The following is a 17,473-nucleotide window of genomic DNA, read 5'->3' as shown; positions in this document are numbered from 1 at the left end:
CATTTTTAAGTGTTCTGTAGAAAGTAAGCACAGGTAATAATCCTTTTCAATGTATTTCATTGTCTTGACTGTGATATTTTTAATACAAATTCCAGATTCATTTGTGTAGTTTAGTTAAATATTGAAAAAAGAATCCAACTAAACATTCAAAATGTTAAATCCATCAGTTGTTTTTAAATACCTCTTCAACCTGATTCTTCATTGAAAATAAAATTGTTTAAAAAAATGAGACAAGCCATTCTTAAAAAAAGACCTTGTATTTTGAAGACAAGTAGTGCTTACAAAGGTATTTCTCTTTTCAGTGAAGACATTGACGGTCCCATTCAGATTGACATACTGTATGTACAGTTAATATCAAATTCATCCCCAATACCACCTCCCCCAGACTGCACAGTCTTGACCCAGTCCAAGTGACACATTACTCATCAGTTAAGAAAAGGTGAAGCTGGTCACATGCACAACTTCTTCCCACTACACGGATTCACACCGCCTTGTCAAAGGAGTCCATGAAATAGTACAAAAAAAAACAACACTGACTGAATGACAAGATTGTTTTTTCCTCTGCTCTTGTCCTGTGAGTCAGAGGCTCCACCAAAGTCCTCTCCCACCAGCCAGCTTCAATGTGGCGACGTCCAGCAGTCTCCAGGACACACTGCCGCAAACATTACCGTCATCTTCTCTCCCACACCCATGCCCTCATACTGATGATATGATAGTCAAGGGTGCTGGAAGAATGTTTAAGACACGCTGAAGACGAAAAGGCTTCAGGTTCTTTGAACTGTAACCGCTGAGCAGCTTGTAGCAGCTTCAGAAAATTTCTAAGCTCAGCATTTCTTCACAGAAGAAACTCCCCACTTTCATGGCCGGTGGAACCTGGAGAGACAAACATGCGGAGAAACCACGTGTTAAGGGGAGCAGTACAAATTGTGCGAGCAGAAAGTGCCTTTGTCGTCATACCAAGCTATGATTAAAGCTATTAATCAGTTCTGTGGGGCTATTTTTAGCGGAGTCATTAAATCTGCCGATGGGCTGGACATGTACTCCATCTCCATCCTCCCACTGGGTCACTGTTACAACTCACAACAGGGACACCTGCTTTCCAAACAAGCTTAGCCAAGGACACGGTGGCATTTCATCATTTCTGTGTGCCTGGCAACTCGAGTTCCAGAGGACAACCTCCCCTACCCCCACATTCAGAAGCTCTCCCATCTATCTTTAGCTCCTTGGTGCTCCGTGGATGAGCAATGAGAGCTAAATTTAGACTGCTGCAGCCCAGAATAGCAACACATGCACGCCCAAACACATACTACACACAGATATACACCTCAGAATACCAACCTCGTTAGGTGTTTGCTTGAGGCGTGCACTTCCATCTCGGTGCTTTTGAACTCGTTCAGCTCTTTCCGGATTGCAGCCTGCGGGGAAGAGGAAAAACAGCATTAGTGCATCCCTAAGTGCATCCTGAGCCACTGGTGTGCTGTAACCTTTGAACAGCAAAGTGACAGCAGGAGGAGAAAATATCAAACAGGAGATTTGGATAAGCTGATAACAGCAACATGTGATGCTGATAGTCTTGATGAGCAGTAGGTCATAGATCTGGCCTAAATAGTGAATGTTTTGGTAATAAAACCAAGAGATATGCGGCAGGTCGGAAAAGTTCTAATACATTTCTTTTATTAAAAATAAATAAAATGTTATTTTTTCTGTGTTCCACACAAACACCCACCTTGTCTGCTGCTGAGAGCCGAGTCCAGGGCTTGTCTGCTCTCCTGTCATAGTCCTGAGCTTTGGCCACCTCCACATAGTCACTGAAGCGGATCAGAATCTTTCTGTCTCGAAGTTCGTCTACTGTGGGTCGCTGGTTGAGCTTGAACACACAAGAAATGGGACAAACATTTATAGCTGGCTGCTGTTAACTTTGGGTTAAGCAGAGTGGTCTCCATGTGTTTGATGCCTGCCATGTTCATGAGGTTGACAAACAAGGAAAAAAAATTCAATCACAGTTTTGTACCTTTCTGTTAAGCCGCTGTTTGATCTCTCTCCTCTCCTCTTGCTCTGTCTGGTCATTTCTCTCTGGAAAAAAAGAAAACAACCATATTAGAAATCCATACTATATCAGCAGGTGACCATTGTTCAAAAAAACATTAGACATTACAGGGTGTTATTTCACTTAATGGGCATAAACCCACCGGTGATTGTGCAATTACACTGATGTAAAATCTGTAAAAAAAATAAATAAATAATAAAAAAAATAAATGAATAAATGTAGGCCACTGCAAGTTTATCATGCCGAGAATCTCCTTTAACAGGTTTCACAGCGGAGAGTGGGAGTGTGCAGTCATGCGTTCTTTTGCTTCTGAATAATGTACTACACTGGGCAATCTGTGCCATCACTAATGCATCAGTTTGCCGTGTTATAAGTGTGTTTGAGCTGTGCTTTTGCATGTATTTTTTTTTTCTTTTAATTTGTAAATATTAGTATTCAGGTGAATATGAGTATTTGGACTTACGTTTCAGGATGTTTCGACTCTCCAGCTCCTCCACATTTGGTCTCTGGCTCAGCCTCCTGCGGAGAAACACCAAAACCACGTTTTGAACCATGTTGACTGAAGCTGTCCCTGTCCCTGTCCTGTCCTCTTTAAACCGGCTGTAGTTTCTTCACTGTGCGCGTTCTCGAAAGGAATCCCCTATGTCTCCATCTAGCATCCAAACCGCGGCTGTGATGCTTGGGCAGAGGCGCTCCCCACATCTGGAATAGTCAAAGAAGCGCGATTCTCCTGGTTGAGGATTCTCCACCAAATTATTTTTCGATTTCAAGTCTCTGCATCTCAGGCGCAGATGCCGTATTGCGTTTACTGTACACCGCAGCAGCAGCAGCAGCAGCAGCACAGGCACTCCTCTTTTCTACAATCCGCCGACCGCCGCTGACTACTAGCGCTTTTGAACTGGGTCGTGATGGGCTGCTGGGGCGCGACTCTCCCAGTCTCCCTGGTTACTACATGCATAATTTGCAGGAGGCGGGGCTTAACTGGCTCCCACTCACGGCATCCCCAACCTCCTCCTGATCTACTCTGGGCTACTGGCACAGTCACATTACCCATGTTATTGCACCCGTTCCTTTTATTTCTAGTCACATAAAAGGGACCTTTTTTTAAGGAAGGAAAAGAATCTATTTCAAACAGGGAATAAAATTATTGGTATTCAAAATACTGTAACCAGTTTCTGAGCTAACACATTTCCAATCTCTTCTTTGCTGTAATGAACAAGTTTACACATTCAGATCACACTTAGTCCATTTATTTCAAGCAACAACAACACTCCCTTCACCATCAAAGCTTTCAAAAGGTCTCCAAAATCCAATGTTTTCCCGGAGTCCTCTGTGTTTGTGAACTATTCATACTTTGTATAAATAATACATGTGAGCTGCACAACAGGGCTCAGCCCCAGACAGACAGCATGTGGCACACCCCACAGCACACCTCCAGAGGTGGAAAGGGCAGAGAGGGCAGAATGCCGCCTCGCAGCACGACTCCCTTTATCCCCTCATTCAAGCTAACGCTGGACACTTTATAGTTCTGTCCTGTAAAAGATCTAAGTTAGGTCACACACTGAAACCCGGACACAAAGCTGGCCTGGTGTACATCTGCGCTGACGGGCACTGAATAGCTAATAAAAATATTTTAGTCTTCTAAACCCCATTAATACGATTGAAGTGGGACCTGAACCAACTTAAAAACACATTTGTGTAGCAACAGATGCTACCATCTACACAGAAAAGACATCAGTGCTCAGCCGCATTATGTGAGAAGCATTTATCTTGGGTTAAGATAACAGCAGAGTTCACAGTCAACTATTAAGTATGTTATTTTCAGTACAGCCCTCCCTAACACTGTTCCTACGCATTACTGTGTAGTGTGAGAATGGGTACAGGCAAGTCTTTGTAATTAACATGTGTGACGAGACAATCCAGAAATAGCATAAGGAATAATTCAGTAGTTTGACTTCCCTAGCAAATTCTCTTCTGAGAAATAAGATTCAAAATGGAACATCAACACCAAAAAAAGGCGTCTAGAACAATTTCAGAATTTTACACATAATCATTAAGTAGGAAATTGATTAATTTCTTCCTATTTGCATTTGAATGAAAACAGAAATCCTTATAAAAAAAGGAAATGTGCTTCTGTTATTTTTCTTTTTCTGTTGCCTCCTGTGTGAAGTTGCACTTTTGATCAGAATAGTTTTTGATCATCAAATCAGGGATGTTTTATGCCACTATCTCAAAATCTCATCAGGAGAGGAACAGCCCATCACGACTCTTCGATAAACACACTGAGAGGCAAAGTGTTCCCACAGCTCTGGCAGTGTTACATTTTAAATAGATGAAACAGAAAATCACTTCCAAAGCCCCAGCGAATACAACCATCCACTGTATTATTGACCTGGTCGACGAGTTGCTTAGCAACAACACTTGGTATCTTTGAGACAATAGAGTCTTCCCGCAGAAATCCTCACTTCTCCCTAGCAACACACTAATGGGGATTTCACTGTTACACACAGAGCTGTATGTGCCTTACAGGGAATCGGTGGCTATTTTTAGAAACAGGCTGCTTACCTTCTTTCATCTTTGTTGGTGAGCTGAATAAATCAGAGATCACTGTCAATATTAAACACTATTTTGGTAGCAAAGTCAGATTTTCTTTGTGAGCCAAATGAATCACAAAATCTTATTACCGTGTGCTGCTCTCAGGTGACAGAGGACAGTTTATTTGTGATAACTGAGAATATCCCTGCATGAGACAACACACATTGACTCACTGTACCAGTTTCTCAACTACGGCTTTCTACAGCATAGCAAGCAGAAATTAGATTTTGAGAGGTAACCCCAGAATACCATGATGACGCATAAATGCCTGTTGGCATGAGGGTTTCCATTTGCTACTCAGGATGTCCTAAATAATAATATGAGCTGGAATAGAAAAGCTTACTAAGCCAGCCAAGGGAGGAATGAAAAATCCAAACAAAAGAATGAAAAAGCAGTGAGTGGGTGGCAGAAGCTTTCAGTCTTTTATTTCCGTTGCCAACTGTGCAAGGAGACAGAATTGGCCTTTAGATGTGTATAAGAGACAGGTGTCAGGAGCTAAGATTAGAAACAGCAGAGTGCGGCTGCAGCACAAGTGCCAGGTGGGGAGTCTAAAGATAGAAAGGTCATCTTTCACTGGCACAATGGATGGACAAGGTGCCATTATCCGCCATAAGTCCTGGTGGCATTTTTCTGCTTGATTGGCAGCAAATGTAACAGTAGATTTATATTGTGAGCTGTAGATAGGATGGGAAAAAAGAGGACTGAAGATTGAATCTAAAATGGGAGTTACCACCTCCAAATCCAGAGAAGAGTGTGATGGATTGTTTGGTGATTCAGTATGCATCCCCCTGGGGAAATGAGCTGTTTTTTCCTCCGATAAGTCTGCCCTCCTCTTCACCACTCTGAGCTATATTTAGCCAGGATTTCCCCCCCGAAATGGTGCAGTATGCCTTCAATACATTCATATATATTGTACTGTAGGATGAAAATGCATTCTTCTTGCATACGCTTGACACTGTAGGTGAATCCGAATAAGTTGTTTAGATCTTCCAGATTTAAAGATGGCGGTGATCACCAAAGCAGCGTAACAGAGCAGATGTTTGTTTTGGTTTTTTGTGTGAAGGATTTTACAAGTGCATAAAATCTACACAGATGCTCCAAATCCTGGAGCTGTGCAAAGGTTTTAGGTTTTTTTTCAGCAATGTCAGCATGAAGCACACAAATAAAGCTGCTTTAAGGATCCTTATTGATCCTCCTGAGGTGATTCATCTATCCTGTATTTGTTAAGACATTTAAACGACTCTAAATCTTTTGAGCCATGTGCTGTGTAGAACGAGTTCTTTGTTTAACAAGCAGATTCTCTCACCGCTGTGCTACAAGTGGAGCCTCTCTGTCTTTAAAGCTTGGACCCTGCTAGCTCTTACGCAAGCTACACTCATGCTCCATCCTCACCTTTACATAAGCTGTGTGCACTGCGTGAACACCTGTACACCAAATAACAATAAAACATTTTCTTCCAGTCAATCTAAGAATAGATAAGGGAGGCAGTATTCTTAGTTGTCTCACAGACGGTCGATAGATCTTGTTCTCCAAAGTGTGGGTGGCTCTCCGCTCGGCTGCGAGTTATTGCACAGCAGGTTATGTAACGCTGTGGTGTGCCCCTGTTTGATGCGCTGGTGTTAAAGAACCTGGGTCTTGTGACACATTCGCACACAAGAGTGCTGCTGTCAGTCTTTGGACATTTAGTTTCTCAGTTGTATTAGAAAAGCCAGTTCTATTAATGTCCTGGCAGGGAAGCGCACGTACAAACATCAGCGCTGCGTCTTGTCCCTAAGAGAATTCCTGGAAGCAGCGTCTGTCTGTACTTGTTGCACTCCAGGAACTGCGAGAAAAACATCCAGGAATTTACTGCGCATGTGCACATTTCATTCCCAAAAGATTTCCCGGATTTTATTCCATTTGGCCGTTCACTGGTTTGAGCGGATAGCTCATTTTCCCCCACATTTGGAAGCTTCTCAGGTTTAGTTAGAACAGTTACATGCAGGGGTGGAATATGATAGAGAGGCTTCCCAGTGTGGGGGTTGGCCTTGAGTAAAAAGCATTACACCCAAAGTGATTCCTCTGAGCAGTAAGAGATTACACAACATAAATCAAGCATGTGCAAAACAATATGATAATCCGTTTGGATCCGATTTTTATCTCACCTCCACCTACTGCTGGGTGTTATGTAACTGAGGCAATTAAGCATGTACGTTTTCCCTGCAAAAACAATCACCTAGGTCTGTCGTGGGTTTTGCGCTGTCGCACCATGAATAGCATGGAAGTCATTAATTAACTACTGAGCTGCGTGATATTAATGGATCCTACCCACAGAGATATTTAAGCCAGGACAATGACAAATCCTGTCACTGATATCATTAAAACATGTCATACTTAAATCACAAGCCAAACACATCATCCAACCTGATGCTCAACAGCGATCAATGAAACGTTTATTGCCATTACTTCAACAAATGGATTGCGAATACTACACAGGCACAGATAGTAGTGTGGAGAAGATTTCATCGCTTACTTGGCAAGTTTCATTTCGATCTGCTGGCGAATTTCCTGGCGCTCTTGGTCGCTCCTTGCTGGGAAGATATTTCTGTCCTCTAGCTCCTGCTTGCTGGGCCTGTTTCGTAGCTTGACAGCCAGCAACTCCTTCCTTAGCCTGCGAGGAAGTGTGCCTGCAACCATGCATACACGCATTAACACACAGGAAACTCTTGACATATTATCAGCCTTGTATACCTTTAGAAGAGTCTTCTTCCTTTTCTTATCCTAACAATATGCAAAGGTGCACTGTAAATAAATAAAGTCTTCCAATCCCTGATCCCAAAATGCCACTAGCCGCTTAATGTCAACAAATATCCTCACTAACTCAACATTACTCATAGTTCTGTTTGGAAGTATTTGGGCACAGCCACTATTTCCGTTCTTGCTCTGTTCTGCAGCACATCTGAGAAGAAGTGAAACAGGAATTATTAGGGTAAAATGCTGACTCAGACCTTTAGCAGCGTTTGAGGATGTGCACATCCATATTACTATGTTGTGGCATGTAGGCCTTTTTATAAAGCAACTGCTAAAGCTGGATTATCAACTGCACAAACCAGGCTATGTCCCCAGGGTCCCAGATCTCCAGGGGCCCCATAAGCCCCTGGTTCCCCCCCTGTCAGCTCTGTCAGCAGATTTGTTTTTGACCTATAATGCTTCCATTTGACCATGTGAACGTATTTGTTTTGATGACTTTACATAAATGTTATGGTGAACTTGTCAGCATCATTTGTCTATTTTAGCACCTAGCAGCCACATAGCAACATAAGCATTTATTTGGTTTTGTGTTTCTGGTCACCTGACAAATGCTAGAGAGCGGAGCATGAATGTTGTATCATGCTCCACTTGCTAGCCACTCCTGTGGGAAATATCTGTCTCTTTAGCTGGAAATGGCACTGATGGGAGCAGTGAGAGTAAACCAAATTATTAAAGTTGTGCACCTTAAAACCAAAACGATGAGCTGAAAGACATACAATACTTTGTAGAGCTCCGAAGAACTGCTGAGCTGGGTGGTAATTCTGTGTGGATACATCACTACAAGCTGCCACTTTCACATTACACATACACATATTCATTTGACCCATTGATAATATGGAAACATTGATTAGTGCAGCTTTAAGTTTTGCAAATTCATAAATAAAAGTTAGTTTAATTAAAATACGCAAGGTGATTGACACAGCAGAAAAAGGCAAACTATAATCAAGATGCAGCCCCCAATGTTCAGTCAGTGCTGTAAGACAGTGACAGGACTGTATTTGCTACACTGTTATCACAGTAACTGTCGTCCTGTAAAAAACAAGCCCACAGGTCGTCTGTGCAGCAGGTTATTATGACCCATAGTTAAGTTTTGTTGCTAGGTGACATCTAGCAGCCATAGTAATTGTGACGGGAGCAAAAGGAGACGTAGCATAAAGAGAGACAAAGTCCACATCAGGAGGAGGTTGTGGTGGATGGATGGGTCCTCGAAAACACAGTAAATGATACAGGAGAGTGGTGTTCGATTCCCCCGAGGTACGGTACACATGCTGCCGTAGGGGCGCCATATTTCAGCAGACAGTTTCAGCAGTGACTGCATTTCAGTCACTGCAGTGACACAATGACAGGACTGTACTTATCCCAGTACAGATGTAACCACATTCAAATTAAAGAAAATGCCCAAGTACTTTAACCTCAGAGCGACTGTTTCATTTTAAAGCCAATATGGTCCAGTATGGTCCAGTATGGTCCAGACCAGTATGGTCCACTACAGAGTCGAAACAAAAACAAAACGAAATTGTGCAAATGTCCAAATGCTTACAGACCACACTTTAAATCACACCGTTAAGCTCTTCGACCCACCAGAGATGACGGACTCATTCCAGCCGTCCAGGTCGGTGGGGAGGCCTGAGGTGTTGGAGAAGCACTGGTCCAGCCGCACGTTCTCCTTGTTCTCCTCTGCCTCCTTCTTGGGCCAGTCAGACCCTCCACCTCCCACACAGCCACCCACCAAAGATAACGTGTGTTGGTTCTCGGAGCTGCAGGAGCGAGAGAGCCGCCCGTCAGAACACCACAGCCGCGGGGGTGAGCCCTGCTCACACCCTTCATGGACACTGAGGGGAAGAAATGTGGAATTAATGTCGATGGCGATGAGTTAAGGAAAACATCTGGATTTTAAATATAGATTTTATGATTGAGATTTAAAGCAATTGATTAATTATCTATTTGAAATTATATTGTTAGAAATGAGAGATTTGTGAGAAAATTATAGTCACCCAATATATAATATATATATATCATATCCTACCAAATGGGATATAAGCCTCTCATCAGAACCAGCATTAGCTTTAACATCAGTGAGCCTGAACAGAGTGTCTTTAATACAGATATATGGGGTCAAGCAGAGGACTCACCTCTCCTGCCTGTTCTTGGAAGCGAAGGCTCTCTGCAGTTCCTCCATAATGCAGCTAGGGGGCATGGGAGGATGCATCATATTTCCTAGATGTGGGGACCCTGAGGGGTTGGCCAGGGGCCCTCGCAACGGCAGGGTCATTGAAGCCAGGCTTTCTGTGGCCCTGGGTGGAGGCTCCTTGGGGAGGTAGGAGTTAGGCAGGTGAGTGGGGAGCGACACAGGGCCTGAATCTGAAAGAGAGGGACGAGGAGAGAAACACTGGAGGTTAATAAACAAACCATTTTTCTTTCCTGCATTAGTTTGCAGGTCACAGTTTATCTTCAGATACTAAGCTTAAGTTTGAGCAGCACATTTACACTTTAGCTCATGGGAATTCAGACTCTCCAATCTACCCGGCCTTCACATCTGTTTAATATGAGAACAAAGTTGAAGAATGATTTTTTTTTTTTGTGCAAAATCCATGCCGATCTGACATCTGCAATACATCTGAAGAATGTACTGCATGTTCTGTACCACAGTGAATTGCTGAAAAATGTGGCTCATCTTAGACTGAGCACAGCAGTCTACAGGCTTGAGTCTGACTTACTTTCACCTTGACTCTGTAATAAGGTACTGGTACCAACTTCAAGATTTGTCCAACTACAGACTGGTTGCAAACTAAAGGAAAAAATGTCTTTGTAATGTGTTGTGTCACTGTGACCCGGCAAAGCAGCTTCAGTCCATCTTTGCACTGACTCAGCAAGCCTGGAACTACTTATGCGGACGAGCACAACTCTTATAAAAGATATCTACTCATTTAGAGCAAGTAACTAAGTACTGTATTCAAGTACACTTGTGAGATTCTTGTACTTTACTCCAGTAATTCCATTTTATGATACTTTGTATTTCTAATCCACATTTCACAGGGGAATATTGTGCTTTTTACTCCACAACATTTATCCTGCCTGGTCTAAACTACAAAGTGCATATGAAGTCATTAAAAGCAGCATGACAATAACTCCAGATTATGATTTTGAGTGCAAAATTTTTATTTGTGACATAGTATTTTTACACGTGGTATTGGTACTCTTACTTTACAAAGGATCTGTATACTTCTTCCAGCACTGAGTTTTGATGATGGTGGTGCGGGCGCTGTATCTGACACATATTCCATAGATTTATTGAACTATTTTTATACTTGTGCCCTGTATGGAAACATCTGTGTTCATTTTTTAAGGTTTCACCCACCTGTTGCTCAAACTGAGCAGAGACATGGTTTTATACATGGTTTTTTTAATGTACATTCGGGGGAAAAAAGACATTTCCTTAACCTCTGGGCACTCACCATCTCCAGCACTCAGCTGGGGCAAAAGCTTTGGAGGTACTTGTGGTGGGGACGTTCCGGGAGGAATCTCCTCCTCTGGTCTTTCATCCATCTGGTCCGTCATGTCCTGCAGCCCCTCAGGTAAATCCCCGGCAGGGTGCACCTCCTCGTCTCTTTCCTCCTCCGGAAGCGGTACGTTCTCCTCTACTCGTTCACAGTCCTGGAGAGGGGCAGCTACTGGAGGACATTAATGAAGGGGAACAAAACATTTATAAATGAGTGCTGTTGTGAAGAACAAAAACATGTTCTATTAAATGGATGGCAACTGGTGGCAACAGAATGTAAAGGAGTATTTCAAAGAGCAGAGAGGTTATTATTGACACGATTAAACTGAAATACAAATGAAAAAAGGTTTGGATAATACAAATACATATAAACCATATCCGTGATGCACTTGTTACAGCATTGCATACAAAACTATTATGTGTCTAAGTGACAGAGGATTACATTTCTAGCAGGTGAGAGCGGAGGCAAAGAACGTCATTGAATTGTCTCTGCTGCCCTCTAATGGTGCATACTGTATGTAAAACACTGATTCAAACACAAATGTCTCCATTATGTGAAAATGTAAAAAAAAAAAAAAAATTCAACAGATGGAATTATTTTATAACATTGGCATTGTTTGAATTTTTTTTTGTAAGAAGAGTATAAAATCTATCCTCCTTCACTTTATTTCAAAGCATTTTATCACATTGAACTCTGTTACACTCTCATACCAACTCATACCGACTCTCATACTCTACTATAAAGCTGAGACAAAGTTACACCTCCACTTTACAAATCTGTTGCTTTTGCAGCTCTGTAGTGTCTCTTGATCACAGTGAGGGACTGTCCTACCTGAAGGGGGGTGCTCCTCCTCAGGACCAAGGTATTCCACACTGCTGACTGTGAGGTTTGGGTTCAAAGGTCCCCCGAATCCTCCAAGCAGGACTGCACCATCTGAGCAGCAGCCCTGAGTGGGGGAACTGGGGTCGTGGCATAGAAGACCGCTGGATAATGCTACATCTGTGAGGGGATAAGAGGAGAGGCGTATGTATGTGTAGACATCGTGATTTCTGTGTTGTGCATAAAACAAGATTGATATGCTTCTCTATGAATAGATATAATGTGAATGAACCTAAATTATCTTTGGAAAATATTGTAATTGTGACCGTGATGTGACCTGAACTGTGATGATCCAAAATGACATTCACTCTTTAAGCCACCTTGATTCAACAGCATTCTCCATTACAGCAAGAGCATCACATTTCACCTTGTGCACAGCAAATATAAACTGTAGATACCTGCTATACCTAAAGCAGGAACACAATGTGACTGTTTATCTACTTTCATGATAAGATATGATCATATTCTTTTATAATTTCACAAAACACAAGCAAATTACTTAGAGGTAAAAGTTGTTTTTTTTTTTAAAGAATGCAGAGAAATAATTTTTCCGAGGTTCAGATACTTAGCTCTGTAATGATAACACAGGAAGCATCTGATCATGGTTCATTACATTTAAGTCTAATTGGTGTTTTGTGATATCTCATTTGCCATTTTGTGGTACATTTTGATAATGGCAAAATATTTTTAGTGATTTTGTGATATACTGATGTCGACCATATCCTCTTAAAAATCATTTCAGCAACATCAAAATTCACAAGCTACGTGTCAGTGCTATGTCAAGATTTTAAAATGCCTACAATATTGTGTTGCGTGTTTTTGTGGATACAATGACGTAAAATGTAGAGAACACTTCCCTGGAGTCATTATGAAGTGATGAGCACAGACGTATTCAGACGGTTAGAACTATACATTCAACATCTTTTCACCCACACCCTCTCATTATCTCTCCCATATCTAATTCATTAGATGGGATGAGGAGAAACGTGAGTGAGTCCTTCTGTTTGTGGAACCTGTAAATGCGACCTCCCTGCACTGTACCTGTGGAACTCTGCTTGAGCTTCTCATTTTTCTTTTTCCTCCACTTCCAGGGCTTGAAGATGCGCCCCAGGGTGGCCAGCTTGCTATTACGTCGGATGGGTGGAGTGTGGACCCCGCTGACCAGGCAACCTGTCCTCAGCACCCTCTGCTGGTCCACCACCTCTACTACAGACACAGAGGACATGGAGGAGAAGCCCAAAGAGGGGCCAAGAGTTGGTACAGCAGGACGATATGGGGTGAGGAAAGAGTGGGTGGGGGTGTTGGCAGGAGGAGGATCAAAAGCAGGGAGGGAAGGCAAAGAGAGGGCAACAGGGAGAGGGAGTGTGTTGCAGGATGAAGGTGGGGATACAGGGATGAAGAAAAATCACCAAACGTGCAAAAGTAGGTGAAGGGCAAGAGAAAGAGGGGGAGAGAAGGCAGAGCACAATTAGTACACTCACCTCACTGAATAAACCATGATGGACTTCAAGTGCTGTGAACAGATTGAATTAGAAAGACTAATTTGATCAAGGCACACTCCCTCACGGCTGTTATTTTCCTGTGAATCCCCTCTGTCCGAGCCATACGTCACGTATCAAAATAAATATCTCTCTCGCAGTCCAAATCTGGAGGGAGCATGAGAGGCTCATAAGACTACAAAAAGATGTCCCTCCCTGGAGACCAACAGGTGTGCCAGCCTCACTGCTTTCCCAGAAGCGGCATTACACTCAGCTCCCCGGTAAAACAAGGCTGATCGTTTTAATGTATCAACCTTCCTTATGCTAATACGCTGCTCCACTTCTACATGACTTTATATGATCTGTCCCAGCTCTCACACAACATATGTCTCCTCAGTGATCAGTTTTTTTCAGGAGGTGCAAATACCTCTGCAGTATGTTCCATAATGCCCTACAAAGTCCTAGCTAATCTTCCAGGGGTCCAAATAAAAATGAAAACAAAAGAAAACATACACGGCAATGGTTGTACACAACATATATGCACACCAAAAGAAAAGCCAGCAGTAACGACAATGATGCAAATAAAACACGAAACAACTTGTAACTAAAGACCCAAAACAAAATGTGCATAAAACAGTCTCAACGATCACTGGGGAAAAAAACTGCATTTAGGTGAGAGTCATATGCAAATTGTGTTTCATATGCAAAGGAGTGAAATAGTATGCAGTAATCTGTAGAGTGCAGTCCATGATATTAATGCATTAATCTGTTGTAATAAATGAGCTATTACATCTACTCTGCCACCATCCCGGCACAGAGGGCCTTGTCTCTCTTTAAAGGAATCTTGTATTTCAATGAATGGTAACTGTGACTCATATCAAGCTGAGTGGGGGTCTACAGATCCATGTGCGCACACTGCCGCTGGATCCAGGCACAAAGAGAGCCAAAAAGAGGAAATGCACAATAAGCGCCATGTATTTAAGAGCTACATACGTCAATGTGACAAAAACGGAGCGATATCTGCCTTCAGGAGGCTGATATCTTTGTTCAAATATTCAGCTGAGGGGAGGCAAGGATTTGTGATGGGGGAGGTCGGGGAGAGGAAGGGGGCGGGGGGAGATTTGTAGAGCGGCTCAGGGTGTGATATGGAGTACAGTGATGGAGGAGGGAGGATACAGCTGACTCCTTTTCAAGCTTTTTTTTTTTGCAGCCCCTCGCTTCTTCCTTGAAGCACATGGGTGGGGAGTAGAAAGAGGACGGTGGTTAGCGATGGGGGGAGGAGAGGAGACAAGAGTAGAAAAGGATAGGAGAAACAAGGAAGGAGAGGGAGGGTGTTGGGAAAAGGAAAAGAGAGACAAGGAAAGGAAAGGAGGGGAGAGGAAAGAAAAGAAAAGGTGGCGTTAAGAAAAAGTGGGGTTCACAAGCAGTCCAGAGGAAACGGAAAAAGAAAAAAGAGGGAAGGAAAAGTATGGCAAAACAGAATATAAGAGAAGAGATTAGATGAAAAGGGGTAATTTTCCAGTTTGGAATTTGATCCTAAAAGTTCCTGGAAACAGGTCAGTTGACCGTGCACACCCGTCTCACTGTGTCATCATCACTACTGTCACACATTCAGTGGGGCAGACGTGGCGCTGCACGCAGAATCCAGGTCAAGCTTGAAGGAAGCGCACCCAGTCGCGCAGAGAAAAAAAAGCTTAAGAGAAGGAGAGGGGGAGAAGGAGGGGTAGAGGTGTCTGTGTGAGAGGGAAAGAGAGAGAGAGAATGTGTGTGTGTGGAGAAAGGGCCTGCTGCTGTTGCCATGGTGACCATATCCAGATGCTGCCGCAGCAGTAGGAGCCAGCGGGAGGAGCGAGTCAGTCTGTAGCTTAGAGGAGAGGAGGAGAGAGGAGAGGAGAGGAGCCCCCTACACAGACACTGCCTGTCACATCTGAAGCCAGTGGCAGCACCAAGTGCATTGTGGGTAGGGGTGAAGCCACATGGAGGACAAGATCTGTCTGCATTTTGAAAGAGGGAAGGAGATCGGAAGAGGGAGGGGGGGTGGGGAAGAAGGGGGATTCCAGGGAAAAGAGGCGAGAAGGAGAGATGGGAGGGGGCTGTTGCTATACGGAAGAGCTTGCAGGAGAATCTGGTCTCGTCCAATCACGGAGCAGCTATTTATAATGCATATCAAATAACTTCATTTTTCATAGAAGGGGTGGTTGTTCAGAGAAAATGACAGGAGTCCGGGTAGAGCAGAGGAATTAGGTGAAAACACATGCTCGCACATGGAAATTTCTTTTATCCACTGGATGAGGGTGTTTCGAAATGTGTGTCAGATAAGCATGTACAGCCTACATGCGCCATGTGGTGATGATGTGCATTTCTAATTAATATGCTAATGCAAATAGGATTTGTTAAATCCACGTGTCAGGCTGATGCAGTGGACCAATAGTGTGTTTCCTGTATCCCCATAGTCGTCTCCGACACAAGTCTGCACACACTGTAAGTCCAATCAGGTGGTGATGTCATGGCTTTACACAAGATAAAAGATTAAATTCCCAATATAATTCATAAACGACATCAGGAATGCAGGGAAGCATAAGCTACAGCTGCTAAACTCTAGACTGCATTAGTGCAGCGTGAACCCCTGAAATGATTTAAGACTGGAATAAAGTAGACAATATGATAATGTGACTTGGCAAGAAAACTAAAACACAGCGCGTTAGTGTTCCACCAGGGACCACACCCCGCTTAACCAGCTTGTCAGCACATTCAGGAGCATAAGAGCTCTCCCCACATGTGCACACCGAGCACATCCCCCCTCCAAAGTGCCCAAGGTGAGAACTACCCAACAGGAGTGTTTTTTTTTTCTCTTAAATTGTAGGAAGTTTAAAAATGAAAGGTAGGCTGTTCTGCTCTGATAGTGGCAACCACAAAGGCAAAGAATGAGACTGAACGACAACAACTCCGAATCCATTTGTGACCTTTTTGCAGCTTTTGCAATGAACAGGATTCACACTGAGAGGCAGGATAATATCAGCAGCGAGGTTGTGAGGGGCAAAGCCTCGGTTTGCTGAATCACCTGACAGAGCGATCTAGTGAATGGGCTTGTGTTTTTAAAGCTCCCTCTATAGTATTAAAAGATAAATCAGAATAAAACACCACTCCCCTGATAATCTAGTCGCTCACTGGGACAAAAATGATGTCAACTGTTTGCATCATTTGGCTGCATTACAAGTACATTGAACATCAAGTATTTATCGTGTAACATCTCATTTCACAAGCAGGTGTTTAAACCTCTCAAACACAATCAGCACTCAGCTCTCTGGAACATCACTGCTGAAGGCCTTGGAGGGTTGTCCAGTAAGTCTGAAAATACTATTCATCCTTCAAGTCACAGTGCAACGTTTACAGCTTAAAATGATACAGTCAGGTTCACTTTCTTGGATAATGAAGTGCTATTTTTGTCCACCCATTAGCTGAGTCAGACATTTGAAAGATGCTGTCCTAATCATTTATAGTACAGTTTCATTTTTCAGCCACGCTTGTGTGGCTTTGAGGAAAGCAATGTCAGGCTGTCTGTTGGTCATTCAATCAACCACTTTAGACTGGAATTTCTCAAATATTACATGTCTTGCCAAGAACTTTTGTAGAAAAAAATCACAGTACTCAGATGATGAATCCTACTAACTCTGGTAATCTGTGGATTTTTCCACTAGTGCCACCGTAAGGCTGACATTTTAGTTTTTGAGTGAAATATCTTGACAACTATGGTTTGCCATGGCATTTGGTGGAGAAATGAACAGTCCCTCTAGCACCATTTATCTGGTACTTTGAGTAATTTCCACCAGCCTCACCTGTACTTTGTACATAGGGCTGATTAGCAAATGTTAGCATCTTAGCATGCTAATATGCTAAACTAAATGTTACACTCCTACTACTGTATCTGTTGCAAGCACCTCTACAAGAAACCTATGGCTAATAAGAAAAATATACATCATTGTGCAGCCTTCCTTCTAAATACTGTATGCGTGCTTCAGTGCCCTCATCATAGATATAAATAACATCAAACCGACCCTTAACTTCCATCAACTCTGCAGGCCCCAGAGAGCCTTGGTTCCTCGCTCCAGCCCCCTGCTCCTTCCACCCAGGCAACTGACAATGTGCCCTTGAATGGACCACCTCCTTACCGGCTGCCACGCCAG

At 43.0% G+C, this 17,473-nt stretch overlaps 1 protein-coding gene across 2 annotated transcripts in view; it reads right to left on the bottom strand.

Moving 5' to 3' along the window:
- Positions 1–238: 238 nt before the first annotated feature.
- phactr3a (phosphatase and actin regulator 3a) overlaps positions 239–17,473 on the bottom strand; it is a 30,491-nt gene continuing 13,256 nt past the window's right edge. Inside the window, exons 2-12 of one of the 2 annotated variants that reach the window (XM_023427352.2) lie at positions 12,853–13,017; positions 11,764–11,931; positions 10,888–11,103; positions 9,565–9,793; positions 9,014–9,264; positions 7,155–7,308; positions 2,511–2,566; positions 2,012–2,073; positions 1,727–1,867; positions 1,339–1,415; positions 239–873 (exon numbers count right to left, since the gene is read on the bottom strand). In XM_023427352.2, the coding sequence (XP_023283120.1) occupies positions 858–873; positions 1,339–1,415; positions 1,727–1,867; positions 2,012–2,073; positions 2,511–2,566; positions 7,155–7,308; positions 9,014–9,264; positions 9,565–9,793; positions 10,888–11,103; positions 11,764–11,931; positions 12,853–13,017 (1,535 nt within the window). In that variant the 3' untranslated portion in view covers positions 239–857. The remainder of the gene's footprint in view (positions 874–1,338; positions 1,416–1,726; positions 1,868–2,011; positions 2,074–2,510; positions 2,567–7,154; positions 7,309–9,013; positions 9,265–9,564; positions 9,794–10,887; positions 11,104–11,763; positions 11,932–12,852; positions 13,018–17,473) is intronic. The other variant, XM_023427353.2, reaches the window with a different exon arrangement.

This window comes from Seriola lalandi, unplaced genomic scaffold (genome assembly GCF_002814215.2).
Source record: "Seriola lalandi dorsalis isolate HSWRI2012SDOR001 ecotype SW California unplaced genomic scaffold, Sedor1 jcf7180002054861, whole genome shotgun sequence".
In the NCBI taxonomy this organism is placed as follows: Eukaryota; Metazoa; Chordata; class Actinopteri; order Carangiformes; family Carangidae; genus Seriola; species Seriola lalandi.
This window is presented reverse-complemented; position numbering and strand designations above follow the sequence as displayed.